Source organism: Trachymyrmex septentrionalis, unplaced genomic scaffold (genome assembly GCF_001594115.1).
Source record: "Trachymyrmex septentrionalis isolate Tsep2-gDNA-1 unplaced genomic scaffold, Tsep1.0 scaffold31, whole genome shotgun sequence".
In the NCBI taxonomy this organism is placed as follows: Eukaryota; Metazoa; Arthropoda; class Insecta; order Hymenoptera; family Formicidae; genus Trachymyrmex; species Trachymyrmex septentrionalis.
Genome location: NW_017305474.1, coordinates 1,587,124 through 1,606,460, shown reverse-complemented (window position 1 = coordinate 1,606,460; position 19,337 = coordinate 1,587,124). Strand labels below are relative to the sequence as shown.

The 19,337-nt window shown below is 39.3% G+C and overlaps 2 protein-coding genes across 6 annotated transcripts in view; one reads left to right on the top strand and one right to left on the bottom strand.

Moving 5' to 3' along the window:
• Positions 1-666: 666 nt before the first annotated feature.
• Positions 667-15,028, bottom strand: LOC108749683 (atypical protein kinase C). Of its 5 annotated transcripts, XM_018488558.1 has the most exons (10): positions 14,767-15,028; positions 14,174-14,252; positions 13,368-13,576; positions 5,118-5,168; positions 3,463-3,548; positions 2,548-2,821; positions 1,731-2,183; positions 1,177-1,649; positions 992-1,107; positions 667-838 (listed from the first exon to the last, which is right to left on the bottom strand). In XM_018488558.1, exons 2-10 carry the CDS (start codon positions 14,227-14,229, stop codon positions 751-753), a joined length of 1,806 nt encoding a protein of 601 aa, XP_018344060.1. In that variant the 5' UTR covers positions 14,230-14,252; positions 14,767-15,028; the 3' UTR covers positions 667-750. The 5 variants fall into 5 exon arrangements, with proteins under 5 accessions (XP_018344060.1, XP_018344061.1, XP_018344062.1 ...); XM_018488559.1 differs by lacking the exon at positions 14,767-15,028 and having other exon boundaries at positions 14,174-14,392; XM_018488560.1 differs by lacking the exon at positions 14,767-15,028 and having other exon boundaries at positions 13,368-13,538; positions 14,174-14,213.
• Positions 15,029-16,637: 1,609 nt separating this feature from the next.
• Positions 16,638-19,337, top strand: part of LOC108749684 (SH3 domain-binding protein 5 homolog) — a 5,682-nt gene continuing 2,982 nt past the window's right edge. The window contains exons 1-3 of the mRNA XM_018488562.1: positions 16,638-17,006; positions 18,599-18,661; positions 18,749-18,886. Coding sequence (XP_018344064.1) covers positions 16,959-17,006; positions 18,599-18,661; positions 18,749-18,886 — 249 coding nt within the window. The 5' untranslated portion in view covers positions 16,638-16,958. The remainder of the gene's footprint in view (positions 17,007-18,598; positions 18,662-18,748; positions 18,887-19,337) is intronic.

The window sequence follows — 19,337 nt, the reverse complement described above, 5'->3', positions numbered from 1 at the left end:
ATATATATATAAATATATATATTTAAATTGGATTAAATATTTTCGTATTTTTTAACACTATGTACTACACGAGACGTTTACGTCCAACGATACTAAGTCTCGAGCTGTTTCTACAAAAATGCGTATCGAGTAATCGAATCAGAGGCAACCTTATCCTTTTAAACCTTGTATTTTCGATGATGGAAATTACTCCAAGATCGCGGAAAAAGAGTTGCCCAATCGCATTGGTCAATTCAAATGTGATTTGTTAATTTGTTTTCTATTCGAGGTCTCAGAGCGATTTCTAGCATCGTGGACACAAAATTTTAATAAAGAAGCTCGAATCGAGCTTTAGTTTAATGGAAGGCAAAATATCTGTTTCAGGAGACCTTTTCGCGGATTCTCATCTTCCATATCGTCATAGTCGTTCTCGTCATAATTGCTAACAATCGCGTTATTATTGCCTGGGTTATAAGTTACGTCTGTAATACTTAGAGAACGAGAGTATGTCGGACTTTCGTATCGGAAGGGGAAGGGTGGCGGTAGCCGATGATGCTCGTTATAATTATTGTCGTTCTCATTCTCCTCCGAGTACGTCATAAGAAATACGTTATTGTGATAACCTTGATTACTTGAGCCGACAACGGGAAGTAGGGGATCGATACGAAGTTTTGCGAGTCTGTCTTGTAACTCATACATGTAGCACTGCTGCAGTTGATATTGTTGCTGCTGGTCTTGATTGTGACGCTGCACAATGAAAAGTGGCTCTTGTCACACGCAGTCCTCCAGTGACATTAATAGAGGATTCACATATTCAAAACCATCGAATTCACTCTGATCGATTTTCTCAATTTGTTTCCTGAAAATTTTCTTGTATGAATATTGCATCCAAAATTTATTTGACAATGATAATTTTCTTGATATAATAAGGACTTCATATAAATTTTCATAAAAATTGTTTTTCATTAAACTTTTAAATTATATAAATTTAGAAAACTCCATAATGACTTACGGATCATCTGGAGTCAAACGGACTTCCTCATCCGTAAATTCGGGTGGGAAGTTTGCAAGATCACGATCGGAATCCAAACGTGGCTTGTAAGGTGGTGTAACTTGTTTTTGCTCCAGCTGTGAAGTTAAAAAAGGCATTAACAAAACTTTTCAAATCGATTAAGCTTTTGTATTTACGATACTTACCATTTCCCAATCAATTGCTTTAAAGAAAGGATGAGCGACAATGTCGAGAAAACCAGAAGGCCTCTTTCCGCAACCCAACCTTTCCGCCGGATCTTTGCAAAGAAATCCTTTAAGGACAGATGCAGCCTTAACGGATAAGGATCGCGGTATACGTATGGTCTTCTCCAGAATGACTTGAAATAGAAAATCCTCGGTGTTTTTGTCTGGGTCTTCGGCCGCGCCAGTAAGATCGAAGGGGCTACGGCCTGCCAACATCTCATACAATAGGACTCCTAGAGCCCACCAATCCACTGAAAAACTGTATTCCTCGCCACGTAGAATCTCAGGAGCAATGTAATTGGGAGTGCCGCAGAAGGTACCGGTGTTGTCACCCTCCCGGATGCCTTCCTTGCACATTCCATAATCCGTAAGCTTAACATGCCCTTCATGATCAAGTAATACATTATCCAGTTTTAAATCCCTATATATAATACCTGAAAGTGAACGATTATTGAATTTAATTGCATATTCCATCTCCTATCAATTTGTTAAAAACAAAAAGAGGGAATTTTTACCCTTTTCATGTAGAAAATTTAACGCCAGGCTAATCTCAGCTACATAAAACCGTGCGTGATCTTCAGGAAGACGGCGCTGTCTTTGCATGTGAAACATGAGATCCCCACCACGTACAAATTCGATCACGAAGAACAAACGCGAAGGCGTCTGGAAGCAAGAGTGTAGGCCCACCAAAAAGGGATGATTGGAGGCTGTCTCGAATACGTGTTTCTCTGTCTGCACCCAATCGATGTCCTCGTCATCTGTCACCAGGGACTTCTTGATTACTTTCATGGCGTAAATCCTCTTAGTACGCTTCAGCTCCACCATCAAGACCTTTGCGTAGGAACCACGACCGATCACCCTAATCAACTCGAAGTCGTTCAACGAATACTGCCGTTGCATGTCGTTTGAAGTATCACCCTCGTTCAATGTATCCAATGGTAGTTCTTCCCCTTCTTCATGTCCGATTCCTACAAAATCATAAATATGAAAAATGAAAATTAATAATATTAAATAAATAATAGTAAAATGTATTAGTAATGTGAAAGAAATGCAACAATACAGAAAGAGATCATTTAAAAAGTTATCTTCTAATCATATATAAAATAAATACGTTAACATAATTGTTAGAAAATGCATGAGATATATTATCTAATACACCTACAAAATAATAAATGAATTATTTCTTTGTACATTATTAATCCTACTGCAACAATATCTCCACAGGCAGAAAATTATAATTTATTTTTTTTTTTGCTATAAAAATATCATTCATTCTTTTATTATAAAAAATATTTAAATACATAACCAATATGTTTAATGAAGTTATCTTACGATCGCGTGAATGCTCCTCAATGATTGGCGATTCTGTGAGCTCATCTTCGAGATGAGTCGCTGGGCCGCATGGATACGGATCAAGCTGTTGGTCGCCATTTCTGTCGATCGTCTGCGACTCTGCGCTCTGCTGTTGCTGTTGCTGCTGGCTCAGGCATGGCTTGCGTACCACCTTGTGACATTTTTTGTGCACGAGTAGTTTGCATTGGATGCACTTGAATCCCTGTCGTCCGAGGCCCCAGATCCGATCCTGGCAGAACGCGCAGAAGGCCCTCTGCAAATAAAATCAACGAAGGATATTATATTGTATTACTTCTCAAATTATCCATATTAGAGGTGTATCGCGGTATTCCGCAAGATGAAAGTCGAGTATTTAAGCCTCACGCAGTGATAAACACATGCGACGCTCCGACTTTAAACATCCCGGAACCAAAGTCTAAGACAAATGATAATTAAGTTTAAGTATCCGCTCTTAAACGCAGCAAATGCTCTTCTTCTAAGAGCTGAGGTAAAGTAAAGTACATTGGAGAAAGGAAGAGGATGAGAACAAAACGAGGGGATTACGCGCGAGGCAAGATTGAGTTTGCACGTGAACCTAGTTTCGTAAGGACGGCAACTTTACATTTCCAGCAACACAGTCAGAAAGAGGGAGGGAGAGGGAGAGAGAGAGAGAGAGAGAAAACAAAGAGAGCACTGCTCCTTTCGGTTCCCTTTGTCGACAACGAAGTCACTAGCCAGCAAGTTTTAGTTGGAAGTGCTCTGCACAGAACGTGAGTTTCGCCGGTCGCATTGCACCTGCGACAGATCTACTTTCGCAAAAATTGCATATGAAAGAGAGCAAAGCGAGAGGGAGGGACCAGGGGCTGATGAATAAAGTACAGGGTCGCAATGATAATTAAATGGAATGATGCTTACCCGATTAAATCGTTTCGCCTGAAAAATATGGCCATTCACTCGGTACAGCTTCCTCCATCTACGAGCGCCACGTCTGTAGATGCTTCCTTCGGAAAATGAAATAACATAAATGTCACAATGATGGAAAGCATCAACTGATCGATCAATTCGCCGCGATTGACTTCCGCGATCCATCTGTGTCAAATGACGATGAAACCTCATTATAATGAAAATACAATTAGCATCTATTAATTATTAAATGAATTACTAATATTAATCTCTATAATATAATAATTAATTAAATTATTTTGACATGTTCTATTGACAAAAAGAAAACCAATGAAACTTTAACTGTCCTCTCTAGATATAGTTTTGTATTTCGGTGACAATTTTCTCCAAGTATTTTCTTGGCACTCTCTTTATAGACACGCTTACATAATATCTTGTAAAATGAATAATAGTAGATTATATTATCCATATAAAGTTTTCAGTCGGTTCGTTTAGGAATTTTATTTTGGTAATGAAGTTTCGTCGTCGAATATTAAAATATCGAATAACTTCGCAAATTGATTTTACGCTACCATCCTCTCTCCTGGTCATGACCGATCGCGCAATCGAACAACGTGCGGCTTCATCGAAACGAACGAAGCGAATCGATGCGAACGGGAAACAACAACATTTCGTGCGAAATGTGTTTCATGCAGCGTTGAATACACGCGGGAATGATGGTAAGTTTGTACAACTCTAAAGGATTCGGAGAAGAGTTACGATTGATCGGATTTGATTCATGCTTTATATACGAGCGATCGCCGAATATCGGCTCCGATGACTTGAGGAAGCCTCGATGAGAATTATTCGCACCCTTGAAGCCATGCGACTCAGAGCAAAAGCATTTTTCCAATCACTCTGACGCAGTTATTTCCAGATTTCCAGGTTTCCTCAGGTCATCATGACATCGATGGAATCTCTGGTAGACTATCATTCGGCGACTATCGAGCGACTGTACAATATAAGGAACGAATGTGTTTTAAGGTTTCTGACCTTTCGTTGCAGCGCATTAGTGGCATTCATGTGTATTCTTTACTTCATCATGCATTTAGAAAAATCATTTCAATCAAAATTAATTCATTAAATCATAAAAAATTAATTCAATCGTTACAATATTATAACGTAATTCAATCTTTGCGTATCCTATATTATCAGAAAAAAATAGATTTTACAACTAATCAAAATTTCTCGTTATCCGTTAATTCACAAACTAAATAGACATGTCTTATAAGTCTTTTATCGAATACGAGACGTGATATGTAAAGAGATAAGTATAAGTTCAATCTTTCGTAGCTGCACCGAAGGATCAGGAGCCTTGGAGCTTTTTCGATGTGTAACGCAAGTGTCGATGTCATGAAGATAGTGATTGAAAATTGTGTCGAAGGGAGAGCTTTGATAGAGAGCAGGGTGTCGAGAGATGAATGTTCCTTCTACGGTTCTTCTGCTTCCGCACGTAACGGAGTTACGCATCGTATTATCACGCGCTAATCGTTTCTTTCCACCGAACGGTTAATTAGAACTCGCTGGCTAGTACGCAATGGCTAATGTACATCGAGCGCAAGCGAGGAGCTGCGCGACTCGGCCGGCGACTGAGATGTTCATTTCCAATGAACAGTAAACACACTCACTGTCTTCTCCCTGGCACGGCATCCCGGGAGCAGGCGGCACGTTCGGAAAAACTGTAACAAAACAGAAAGAATTCATGTTCGCTTTGCTGACAAAATGTGAAACGTTCTCCTCTCTTCAGTTTCCGTTTCAACAAAATTTTGGAAATACGATGGAAATAAATCTGAAGCTTCTACTGTCGAGTCTAAACAGTAATTCTCATTTCCTACCCCCCACCGTCCCATATCGTACACATTTTGATAAAAGGAAATTAAATGTAAAAAAAGATCTAACAAGATTAATGGATTATGACACGCGATATCTGAGATGAAGAAACGGTCTGTGTATAGCTACGTTAATAATTAATAATAAAGCCGCTGAGCTAGAAATATCTAGAGGAAGATGCTGCGAAATCATGCTTCCTAATAGCAAAGCGATCGATGAATTAAGACTGCGTATTTAATTCATCGACGAGACGTCGAGTCGTCGATCGACGCCACTCCCGCTTCCATCTCATCAAGGGAAGATTTATATCGGAATTGGTAAAGTGTCGAATGCGAACTTACACGGGAAGCAATTCGAGTACCGAAACCCGATCGAGATTCGCTGCTCGTTGTCCAACATACTGTGTGTACTGGCTGCCTGTGTCCTAGTCAGTATCGCTCCGGTTACGGTCAGATAACGAGTAACACTGAATTCTATCCGTGCCATCAAGCGTCGCGTTATCACTCACTTATCGCGAGAGGGAGAGAGAGAGAGAGAGAGAGAGAGAGAGAGAGAGAGAAGAGAGAGGTGCGTTTGCGATTAAATTTCCTCGCCACTTCGTGCCGATAAAAGCTGCGAGTCGTCGTAACCACGCGTGCGAAAACCTTCGCTGAAGGTCCTGAATGATTTCCCGCGAACGTTTTTAATCTCGTTACTCGCGACATCGTCAGCTTTAATAATCCTACCGCTCAGGAGCGGTTACACAAGCGCCATATAAATTCTAATTAACAAAGAACGAGCGAGGACATGAGCCCTTTATCAGAAGAATCCCGCAGTGCGTATAATAGAAATGATGATTAAATATACAATTAAGTATATTGTGTCGCGTGTCGCAAGCAAATAATACTTTATGAAACCCGGAAAGAAAGCCGGCACGGCTTAATGAGTGGAATAAAATTGAAGCCGCGAATTGTTCCGGATTATTCGCTTTAATGCTTTAAAGCGGCTACCCGGACTTGAACCAGCTGGTGCATCGCGGTCCGCGAAGAGATTTGAGAGGAAGATTGAAGGAAGCCGAAGAAACTATTACTGAAGGTCACAACGGAGAAAACGGACAAAAGGTTTTTGTCTGAAGGCACGTGCTTCGATCAGGTAAAATCGCTGATCTTTTTGCAGAACTCGAAAATAGATCCTCGGGCTCGAGCGATACTCGACGGATGCAGGTTGACGGACAATAGACCTATAGAACAATCAATAGCACGAATTCGTTAATAGATTTACCAAAAAGAGATTTAAATAAATTTAAATCGATTCCGTCCGTATGAAGTGCACAGGTCAAATAAATTCATAAGTGAATAATGCAGAATTATGCAAGCGGAACAAGCGCATTAATCGGTTCATTTAAAACAGAGATTTATAATCAATTTATTATCAATTTATCAGTCCATTAACAATTAAAATGTCTGGATTATGGAAACGCCGAGATTTGTTAAATTTAAAATACTGAATTTGATAGGGGATCCATTGGTTGGGGAAAAATTAATGGCACGTCTTGCTAAAGCGATTCTCTCCGTAGAGCCTCTATCACATGAATACGAGACGAGGCGCAGCCGCGAGGGCTGCGTGGATACGACGCGTGTCATACGATCGCGAGTTCGCTAACGAGGCCATCGGTGCTCTCCCGTTGGTACAATATACGTAATCGAATCGTTTGTTACACAGGAGAGAGAGAGAGAGCTCACCGCGGGCCGCGTATCGACGATCCCAGGACGAGAGGTGAACATGCCGGCGCGAGAGGTGAGCGCAATTCCTTGAAATATTCATGGACTAATTATCGCGGAGGGGGATCGATGACACGGACGATAAAGACGATACGATGTACGCTCACCCCTAACGTGGGGGATACGTGCAACGAGCTGTATGGAGAATGCACGTACTAAGACCACAACGACGACGGCAACGACAACGTGTGGCACACTCGAAGCATGGATCTATAATATGGTAAGTGCATAAGTGCACCGGCGCATATATCATGCGAAGGAAAGCACAACGACGAAGATCGTACTTAAAACTTGAAAACCCTTCGCGTAACTAGATCGTCGAGTAACTGGCGTTGAAAATAGAGTTCTAATTTATGCTCTAAATTAAACATACTAGAACAACAATGTATTGACTACGTACAGCAGAAGAAAAAAGCTTTGCAACTGTTGTACAATTCTATAATTGGTTTTGCTCTTCGTTCCTCACTGGATCTAAATGTAAATAAATCAATCGAGAAAGAATCTCGCAATAATTGCAAAGCTGCTTTTTCTGCTGAATCCAGCCAAATGACGTTGAATGGTGGTGAAATTCTAATTCATGTTTTAATTTAAGCATATCAAACAACAATGCATATTGGCTATATTTAGCAAAAAAAAAACAAACAGCATTGCAAAATTCTTTAATATGATTGGTTTTACTCTTAGTTCTTCATTGGATCAAAATGTACAAAAAAATTATATTAAAGAATCTCAGTGGCAAAGCTATTTTTTTTGCTAAGTACAACCAAGTAGCGTCGAATATGGCTGAGTTCTAATTCATGCTTTAAATTAAATTACTTATTAGACGATGATGCATTGAACTGCGTTCAATAGAAAAAAAACAGTTTTGTAACTGTTGTAAAATTTTTTAATACTCTCTAAAAACTTGTAAAGTAAATTCTGAAGAGTAAAATCTCAGATTTGAAAATTTAAAATTGAGCCACTCTTTTTCAAAGCTAGCTCAATTTTTCACTTTTTAGAGTAAGATTTCACTCTAAAAAATTTAGAGTACTCTCTAAAAAATTTAGGTATGTTTGATCTTGCTCTTATTTCCTCACTGGATCGAAATATAATATATAAATCAATCACATATTAAAAAATCTTACAACAAATTGCAAAGCTGCTTTTTCTAATGAACGCAATAAATCGTTGCCCTCGATTGTGCAAGCTAGAAAAGAAAGAGATGAAATTTAATCGTCAAAGCATCCGGCAACGATAATCGCCTTTGTTGCTCAACATGCTACAAAGAACTATGACAAAACGACGATGATGCGAGATACATAATATACTCATAAATAAAAAAATACGCACGTATTTAAAGAATCAATAGACCTAGATGACTATTTTCATGACTATGAAATTAATGCGAAAGGTGGAAAGTGTGAATTATGTCATCAATTAAAATTAATGCGATCGGATAAAGTGCGGTATGTTAGGCAGAATAAATTTGATATAGCTTATAGGTAGAAAAAAGTTTCCCCATCCATCATACACGACGTGAAAAAAAAGATGCACTAAACCGAGCGACAACTCGACAGCAACTACCACCAGCGCAACCCTTACTTTTAGCGAGGACAAAGTCGCGATAATTAATTCACGTGACCGACTTAGAGTTTTATATTACTGCAATGCGCTAAACGTCGCGGAGCCGGGACAATTTCCGTCAACAAATGCCAAAGCCGGCGAAAAGGAGGGCGTCCGCGAGTCATGCGGCGGCCGGAAGACGTTTTTCTGACCGTCGTGGCGTCGAGCGAGATGCACCGGACGCGATCGCACACTCACAAGAACGTGGCGAGTATTATCTTGGCGAGGTAGACAGACGGGCAGACTTTGACCTAGATCACGGGCTGCATCAAAGAAACGCGACAACGGAGAAGGAGATGAAGGAGGAGGAGGAGAAGGGCGAATCTGGTCGCGCGCCAGAGACCGAGTTCTTCCTCAATGCATCCCACCCTCGGCTGCACCTACCCCAGGTGATCTCGTTGAACTGGAACTGCGACGGGCCCGCAGGCTCGACGTCGAGCAGCGACGTCATCGAGAGCGCGGACTCTGGTGGCGGCGGTAGCTGCTGTTGACTGCACGGACCGTGCACCCGGCACGTCGCGGTGGGTCCGTAAATTAGTTCGGCATTTGCCGCCACTTCTTCGAGCTCAGCCTCGGATAGCTCGTCCATGCCTTCGATGGTGTCCGGTGGACACTGGAGCAGCTTCGTCGCCCTGGACGAGGTACCAGGCTGCGCGAAGATGTCGTCGTGATGGTGACGATGATGGTACTGATGATGATGCGGCGGACTACCGACTATGCAAGGGGGCGGCGAGATGTCGGCCGCGGAGCGTAAATGACCGACAAGCGGCTGCTCGTATTCGGCGGAGTCGCCGCTACCCGGCGACGGCGGATGTGTGCTAGTGCCGGGTCTCACGTGGCGCTCCCGCGGTAACACCATGCTGGTAGAGGTGAGGGAGGACGGGCCACCGCCGCTACCTTCGACAACGGTGGAGATACGACGACTCACGGCGGCGGCCGCGGCAGCCGCCGTCGCCGCCGAATACGAATAGAAGGAACCACCCTGGATCATCATGCTGCAGGGTGGTTCCTCCGTCGCAACCCCCACGCCGGGGGCGGTCACGCCGATCTCTCGTTCCTGCACGCTGGCGTAAGTGCTCTGCGCGGACAGCTCCGCCTGGTGCATTTGTTGTTGCTGCTGCGACGGCGGCTGATGCTGCTGATAGAGACTCTGATGCTGTTTGTCCTTCTCGCGGCGAGGTGACCGACCCCGGTCGCTGACGGAAGTCGCGCTCCAGTAGCCCCACGCCATTCTGTAGCGAGTCTAGCCGTGCTTGCCTCGCCTTGCTCGATCGCCGCGATATGTATATCCCTTTTGTTCGCTCCAACCGCGCGCGATCGCCTCGCCTCGCCTCGCCTCTCTGTTTTCCTGTCCTGACTCTCTGTCCGCCTTTCTCTCTCTCCCTCGTTCTCTATTTATGTATATATACCGATTGCCTTACCCGCCTCGCCCCTTGTCAAGTTCTCTCTTCCCTTCTTTCGATTTCGTCTCTTTCTCCTTCACCGCGGTCGACCTCTTACAGGAGCCGCCGGGATGAGCATGCGGCGAATCACCAGCCTCGATCAATGCTAGTTTACCGCCTCTTTTGAGACCTCTCTCCACTCGCGGTATGGCGAGTCAAGCGCGCCGACAACCACCGTCGTAGTCGAAGCGCACAATGACGCAACCCCTTTTTCGTGGCCCAGTAAGCTGTCGGAGAGATCCTTCGCAACTCTGCGGCGACTTCCCCGGCTCGACTTCCTCGCTCCACGGCACTTTCCTCCCACCTGCGGCAATTAGATCTTGGGGATCTCACAGCCAGATTCGCGTCGACGGTAGCGCGTGACGTGTATGTGCGCCCTTGCTGATCAGTCCGTGCAAGGATATCGACTACCGCCGCGGCGAGATGCGTTAACCGCCACCGCCGCCACCGCCGTCGTCGCCGCCCGGCGCACGCTACCGACCGAATCGCGCAAACGCGGATCACGCCGAGGTGGAGGTGATACATGTATCCCCCGTCGTCCCCGTGTCGCTGCCGGTCCTACACCCGCCTATATCCACCCACAACTTCTGCCTCTCCCAAGCTCTACCTCTTTCTCTCTCCCGCTCGCCCTCCTTCATGCCTTTGCTGTTTGTTCACTGATTATCCACCGATTCTTCTTGTCACCGTTTTCAAGTAAACTTTGCGCCCCTCACCGACGCCTCATATTACATTATATGTTTCCTGTCCTTTTTGTTAACTCCATTTCTTCCAGTCAACGACTCTCTACCCTTTGTATCTTTCTGCTTTTACCGGGGATTTCAAGAAAGACCATTCCGTTCCACAACATGCAATTCACCCTATTCTACTTTATTCTTTGCTCTATTTTTCTGGCTTTTACTATTTTTCATTTTGATCCTTGGCTATTTGTCTCTTTGAGTTATTATATTGCATTTCCCGCGCCTTCGGCCGCTGTCCCGTCGATTCTTCCTCGTTCTTTCGTGACAGTATACAGTCATCGCTATTGCTCCGACCAATACCGCACAAACCTATACATTTATAAGGATTGACGCGTGTCATATGCATCGAGAAACTGACAATGAAAGTTTGTCGATATTCGTGTGGCGAGATGTCCGATCATTTCACATGCATCAAATAAAATTCGTGTACCAAGTTTGGTTTTCATTAACAAATTATTGATTTTTACTAGGCTCCGGAAAAGAGATGCAATCTTATTAAGCTACGTTTAATAAGAGAATTATTTTTATGTGGAAACAATATATTTAACCTGGCTCTATAATCCTTCGAGTATCAAGTATTTTAATTAGTTGTACTTTCTCATTATTTTAGAGCTCTCTAATTGGAAAAGTTCGCAACCGATATTTTCGATCCATACTTTGCAAATTAATTCCCCTTTATTAAAAAACAAGGAAATATATTAGGTATACAAATACCTTTTTTTTTTCTTTGAGACATTAATAAGCTTGTTCTTTCTAGCTGAACTCCTTACATGGTTCATTTTTTTCTCCTTTCCTCTTCATATTGGAGAAAAAAAGAAAAAAAATGAAGCATGGAAGAAACTCAGCTAAAAAGGACAGGACTAATCTTTAAAGCTCGAAGGGATTGTTCCATCAAAGGGATTTGATCATCATTAAAGTTGAGTGGAGAGAAATGGAAAAAAAAGATGACAGCCAAGTCCATCAAACCGGAAATGTATGCGCGATCATGATAAGATTCTCCTTCCAAGAAGTATCCTGCTGTCGCACAAATGAGATCCGTATCAAATTATTCCGGGAAATCTCGGAGAGCTGATGAATTTCTAAATGTATCATACGCCTGCACATAGAATCTTCGTGATCACGCAGACCGGAAATGTATGCGCGATCCGAGAATGTCGTCATCCTTGAGAAATCGCACACCGAATCGATCGATGTGTACCGAATAAACACCGGCACTACGGTCAGGCGCCGATGGAGCTGTTTCGCCGTTAATCGCCAACTCATATCGGCGATAAACCACCGATAAGGTGAGTATCGTCGAAGCGTACATACCGTTATCCAAGGCGTGTATCAATACTTGAAAGTGCGGCTGCACACGTACATTTAGTGCGCTACTGCTAATATGCACGGCCAAGATATATCGGTTAGGCGCAATTTATGGACGGCTTCTTATCTAAACGGCGGCCATTAATGTTGGAATATTAAAGACATCGGTGGACATTACCGATGAACCTATTTTGTCACATACATATGTATGCGCCTTCGCTACCGGGCGCTGATTCTACGCGCATAATTCACGAGTACCGTACTCCATTCCTAATTATATAAGTGTCTAGCATGCAAGTGATTACCGTCGATTGCAAATGCGCAGTCTTTGAGCGATTAATGCATCGCTAAAATCAAAGCAACATGCGAGATATTTGCGAAATCCAGTGCGTAAAGTCTTATACATAATGAAAAACATAGACAATAAGAATAGAGAATAACGATAAGATTTCAATGTATAAGAAATACGTATCAATAGATACACTATTTTTTATAGGTTGAAAATTCTATTATCTGTATTAGTAGAGAATAACACAGGCAATAAGATTATAATTTATAGGAAACTGTGTACTAATAAATACACGATTTCCCATAGATTGAAAATCTTATTACCTGTATTAGTAGAGAATAACAGTAATAAGATTTCAAAACCTATAAGAAACTTAACTAATATCAATATACTAAGAAAAATGTACTAAATTTAATAAACATTTGTTTGAAGAATACTACTACTTAACATTTATTTACTTACGGTAAATATTTATACTAAAAAAAAATAATTTAAATCAAATTAATGATTCTTATATCAAATAAATATATATTGACATTGAAATTTAATATATATTGACTTTAATATATATTAAATATATATTGACATTTAAATATTCAGCTAGTACTATGAAAATATTATAATTCATTAAAATTTAGTAAATTTTTCTCTTAATGTAGATACACGATTTTTGCATAGGTCAAAAATCTTACTGCCTGTATTAGTAGAGAAGAACACAGGCAACAAGATTTCACATATAAGAAATTGTGTATCAATTGATATCAGTTTGCCATAAGTTAAAATATTATTGCCTGTATTATTCTCTATTCCTGTTTTGCTTATGTTTGCATGTGTTTGCTTGTGTTTTGCTTTTTATTATGTATAAAATTTTTTTAACAGAAAACAGAAATTCAATGTAAATAGCCTAACTGACCGTGGATAGTTATTTCCGTGTCCTTCTCGAGTTCATACAGCCTCAGCGCTTCATCCAACTCCTGCTGCGAGGCAATCCTGCATGGATCGCCTTCGTCATCCACCCACTTCATTGTGAATTGCTCTGTGCCAAAGCCACATATCGTTCGCATCTCCTCGCGCAATGCATCCACTGAAATCCCAGGAGTGATGTACGTGATTTGTATTTCCCTAATGCAGAAAAATGTCATGTTATATATTTGTCTTCAAATCTTTCCTATTTTTTTTTCAACTTGTATAATCCTTATCGATCTCATTAACATCTTAAATATATCAATATTCCTTATTAATCTTTCTTTGAACTAATTCTGATACCACTTAGTATATTATATTTATTGTTAATTCTCTGGAGCTGATGACAAAATCCATAACAGTTATTGATTTTCATAAAACCTATTTAATTTGTTAATTAAAAAAGACTAATTTCGAGATATTAAAATGAAAATAAAAAGAATACTGAAATACTATGTTGAAAAAAAAATTATTTAATAAGAACTAAATATATTTTAATAAGAATAATCCAAATTTGCAGATATAATAAAATGGAATTAATATTTTTGACAAAAAAATTTAATAATAAAGTGAATCCCCATTGTCAGCTCCAAAGAATTAATAATCAACATAACTAATTATTAAAAGATATTTGATATATTGAAATTAAAATAATATGAATTTAAAACTCGAAAGAAATTAACTATTATTTTGTAAAATCAAAGACAAATTAAAAAAAAAAAAAAAAAAAATAGTTTTTAAAACAGCATATATTACCCATTATATACAATTTTCACTCGAATGTCATCGTTCTCTGCCGTCTGTGTAGGCATTTTCAAAACAATGGTCTCCTATTCTGAAAGTACAACAATCCAACCAAACAATTATAGTAAATAAACATAAAAACTCAAGTGAAGATCACTACATCAGGTTTAAATTTATCATAATGCAATATCACTAAATGTAAAGAAAAAAAAATACAGATATCACCGTAAAAACACCCAATTAGGATATGACATAACGATACAAAATTTGACTTTTCCACGGACGTGATTGACGTGCGGTACACCGATTTGATTGCTTTGTCGTGCCTATTCGCGATTGCACGTTAAGAAAAAAAGACCAGGATGTTGAGTAACAGTCATCGCCCGAAGAAAGGCTGTGCGAAACGACGGATCGGATTCGCGGGACAGAAAAGCGGATGCGAGAAATCGGCACCGGTCAGCCGTCATGATCAGCTCTCTTTTCGCGCAAACGTCTCGATTAGCCTGTGGATCCTAATAGATAATCGTCAGTCTTCAATTAACTGTCAATTAGCGGACTCATGATTCTCAAGTAAGTACGTGCGTGCACGAGCCTCCGTGACTCACCGCGATGAACCGCTGTCGCGAACCACCGCCGCCGCCGCCGCGGATGCACTAGTTGCACACACCTCCGTTGCACGGGCGGAAGATCTCCTAGGGAGAGATTCGGGCTGCGCCACTACACGTAGAAAAATGTAGAAAAACGTAGAAAACGATTCGCTAGTGCGTAACGCGGAGTACTGAGCACGGCAACGCGGTAACATCAACCTAAAACCGTAAGGCACTCGTTAACGCGGCGTGGAGCATTGTTACTTGGCAGACGCCATGATTGTTGGACACCGACTATCGCGACGCGACCTGTGCTGTTGTTGCGCGAGCTTTGTGCTAGATGGCGTTACTTATTGTATTTTTGTAGCGTTTGCTCTATATATCTGCAAAATATATAGTTATCTATTGTACAAATAATAGATTTCCTTATAATTGACAAACTTTTTTATTGAATATGTTACGTCGATGAACAGAATAAAAGTGAATGATATAAAAGATGTAATTTTGTTATTTTTTTGGTATCTATAGTAAAATTGATCTGACAAGCACCAGTAAAAGTCAAAAGTATTAATATAATGTAATTAATCGAGTATGAGTGTAAAAGTGTAGAAGTGTAGTAACGCCACATTAAAAAAAAAAATTGTTACTGACGACGAGATATTATTAACAGAGACACCGATACTATTAAAGACCGACATCCTTACGGGAGTTCGCGTCTTTGTGAATATTGAAGTAATTAAAAGTTAAAAACTAATAATATTATACTAATTTTATGATTTATTGGTTTAGTAGACGTATTTATGCATTTAGAACTCAATAATATTCGATTTTTTTTTAATTGTAATTTTAGTGTTATCGTCAAAGTTTTATTATTAACAGAGATGATAACTGCAGAGAAAAAATTGTAATTTTTCTGCAATATATAGAATATTATAGCTTTACAAGTATACATATTTATTTATGGAACATTTATGTAATAAAAAATCATGAATTTAATAATGTATAAACCAAATATTTATGTTAATAATAGCAAATTTATATCAATTGTCAGCGATAATGTCAGCATTCTTCAATTACCTGCGGGCCCTTTTTATACCGCAGAAAATTTACCCAGGGTTGACAGTCTTTAATAGTATCTCATCGGTGACAGAGAGAAACCTGAGAGAGGACATGATGGCCTAAAATTTATAATCGCAAAATGTTACTGCGTACTGTCCTCTGACAAAGTGGATGTAAACTACATAGCAACGTTCACTTTTCTTAGGATACAGTGCATTAATTCGCTGGATCATAGTAGCGGCCCGACTTATCGAAAATAAGAAAATGCAGTACTAAAAAGTTGATAAAAAATTCTGAAAAAATTCTTAGTTCTATAAGAAAAGAATTAATGATTTTTGTCTCTTGCAGTTTTTTTCTGTAAAGTTGATAGTATTTGAGTAAAAAATAAACGTTAATAAATCGGGCCGCTACTATGATCCAGCGAATTAATGCACTGCAAGTGCAGCGTACATTGTCTACTTTTCAAAGCTGGAAATGATAAATCGATATTTGGTTCATATAATCGTGTTATATGTAACACGATTTATCATCTCCAGCCTTGAAAAGTGGACAATGTACTCTAAGAAAGGTGGACGTTGTTATGTAGTTTACAGCCACTTTGTCAGAGGGCAATAGTGCGCGGCAGCAATTTGCGGTTACAGGTTTTGGGCCGTCATGTCCTCTTTCAGGTTTCTTTCTGCTATGAATATCCCCATGTTTAGCATTACACAGTTGGCAACCCTAGTCTCTTATCGACATTTATAGGACAGAGACGGCGGAAATTCAGAGAGAGATGCAAACTGCACACACCATGTTATCCCTTCCACCATAATTCAGACGCGTCAATTCACTCATTCGGCTGATTCCCTTGATGCCTTCGTCGGCTCCAGTCGGTTCCGTCCACGCCTAGAGAGCCTCATCGGCGTTAAGTCTCGTCGTGGGAGTGCGTTATGCGCTCGTAATTACGTACTGTACGCAGTAGCTTGCGAGGGTGTCGCGGAATGTAAACATCCGTGTCGCAACGCCTGAGAAGAATTACGTCAAGAAGGGGGAGAAAAGCAAAGAAGGCCTCAGATCATTCAGATGTGGGATTTCGCGGCTGGGCGATTATGAGTTGACACGTCGTCCCCGACGTCGCACCAGTGTTAAATGCCGCCTGTGTCAGCCATAGGATGGACGTCGCGGAGGACGCCGAGGCCGCGCTGGATCCGCGTATCCAGGTGAGCTCTCTCGGGGGAGGTTTCGCCTCGTGAACGATTCGCTCGGTTCTGTTTGGTTCCGTTTACACGCGGTCTACGCCCGTGGCTTTTTAGGTTATGTCTGTTCGTCGCGGTCGCAGTGCCTAACACTGCCTGGTACATTGTCCCACTTTGCTTTCACTTTCCTTCTTTTGTGCGGATGGACGTGAGATGTGCGAGATTAAGGATAGCTCAATCGCTAATGAACGGAGTTGTTTCTTCTGCAACGAAGGATTCTCAATTAAGAAAGGATTCTATATTCTACATTGAGACCTGTTTCTCCTTGGTTTTATTTTTGGTAGTATTGTATCTCACAAAAGAAATAAATGATGTGGACAGAAAAGAATAAAATTATTCTCTGTAGATCTGTTCTTTTTAGTTGAACTGCTTGGATGATTTATTTTTCTTTTTCTTTTAATTGGAGAGAAAAAGAGAAAAGATGAATTATATAAGGTTCATTCAGTTAAAAAGAACATATATATATATAATGAAATAAATAATTTTCAATTTACAAGTGAAATAATACCTTCCTTTTCTTTTTTTTCTTGCCTTCTTTTGATGGCATTATATCTGAAAAGAGAAATAAATGATATGAATATAAATGTGAGTAAAAGTATTTTCTTCTTCATAACAAAATATCTAAATTTAGATATATGCCCAGTGAAGTAATATTCTCTTTTCTTTCTTTTCTATTTTGATGATATTATATCTGAAAAAAGAAATGAATTATATAAGCATAAAAGTATTTTCTTTTCTTTAATGAAATAATTAAATTTAGGCATATACACAACTTGAAGTAATTTCTCTCTCCTTTTTGTATTTTGATACTATTATATCTAAAAAGAGAAATAAATGATGTCAGCATAAATGATTGGAAGTATTCTTTTCTCTATTTCTATAATGAAATAACTAAATTTAGATATGAAGTACACCTCTTTTTTCTTTTCTCATACTAGTATATTATAATTAAAATAAAATTACAGTAATTAAATAACAATCTTTAACTCTCTGAACTTTACAGCATGCAATGTATAATTTAAATTTTAAGTAGATGTGAGACAATTGGGAAAAGATACTCTCGAGACACCTCTTGCTTTGTTTCATTTTTCCTGTGGTATTGTATTTGAAAAAGAGAAATTAATAAGGAAAAGTATTTTCTCTTTTCTATAGTGAAAAAATTTAATTTCTAATTTAGGTAATAATTTAATCTGAAATAATATCTTCCTTTTCACGGAATACTGGAATATTGCAACTAACAAATAAATAATCACAATAATGAAATAGCGATCTTTAACTCTAAAGCTTATGACATAAAACACATAATTTAAGTTTTACACGTATTCTACAATAAACCATTAATCATAAATCAGAAGTTAGAAGCTGGAAATTGATCAATCACAGTCGTCAATTTCCAACTTCTAACTTCTGATTTATGACTAATGGCTTATTGTAGAATGGCCATCAATTGAAAAAATTCAGAAGAATTCATACTGACATAATCTTTTTTAGATATTTTAATTTATATAAATTATGTATAATATAGTGTTTTTATAGGATAAATTTTTGTCTTCTAGATTGAGCTGGAGAACTTGAACAACGCAGCAGATAATATTAATAAATTGGAGACTGAATTGGATGTAAGGAATAGTATTTTGTTTTATAAGTTGAAAATTAACATTGTATGTAATATTTGCAATATTTATTTGATCTTAATTGATTTTTAGGAAGCTCACACTGCTTTTGGACAACTTCTTTCGGATACAACAAGGAGGTTGAAAGAAATTACGGATAAACTGGGCACTAGCTGCATCGAGAAGGCAAGATGTTATTACGAAGCACTGGAGTTGGCTCATCAAGCTCAGGTAGAGATCTAGGATTTAGTTTTTATTCCTACACTAGAATTTTCCTCTTTTTTCTTGCTGAATTTTAAACATACACATATTTCACTTTAACTACAGAAAATGTATACTAGTTCAACTATAAAAACAGATCTTTAATGAAATTTAATTTTTATTGCGTTATAAAATAAGAAATAAAGTATAAAATGTATATACTGAATTTATATAAAATGTTAGAAAATTCAGGTAATATTTGACTAATTCAATAAATGTTTTCTCAATGGCTCCAAATGCTTCACAATGCTCTCATAGTTAATTGTTATTGAACATGTAGCGTGTTACCGCTTATTGTGTGTTCTACTCTGATGCCTGCTTTAATAATAGCATGAATGAGCATATCCTGCTATGCTCAGTTGAATTCCACTCGTGCTGGTTTGACATGAATTGCATTTGAAATAAAAATAAAGTTTTATAA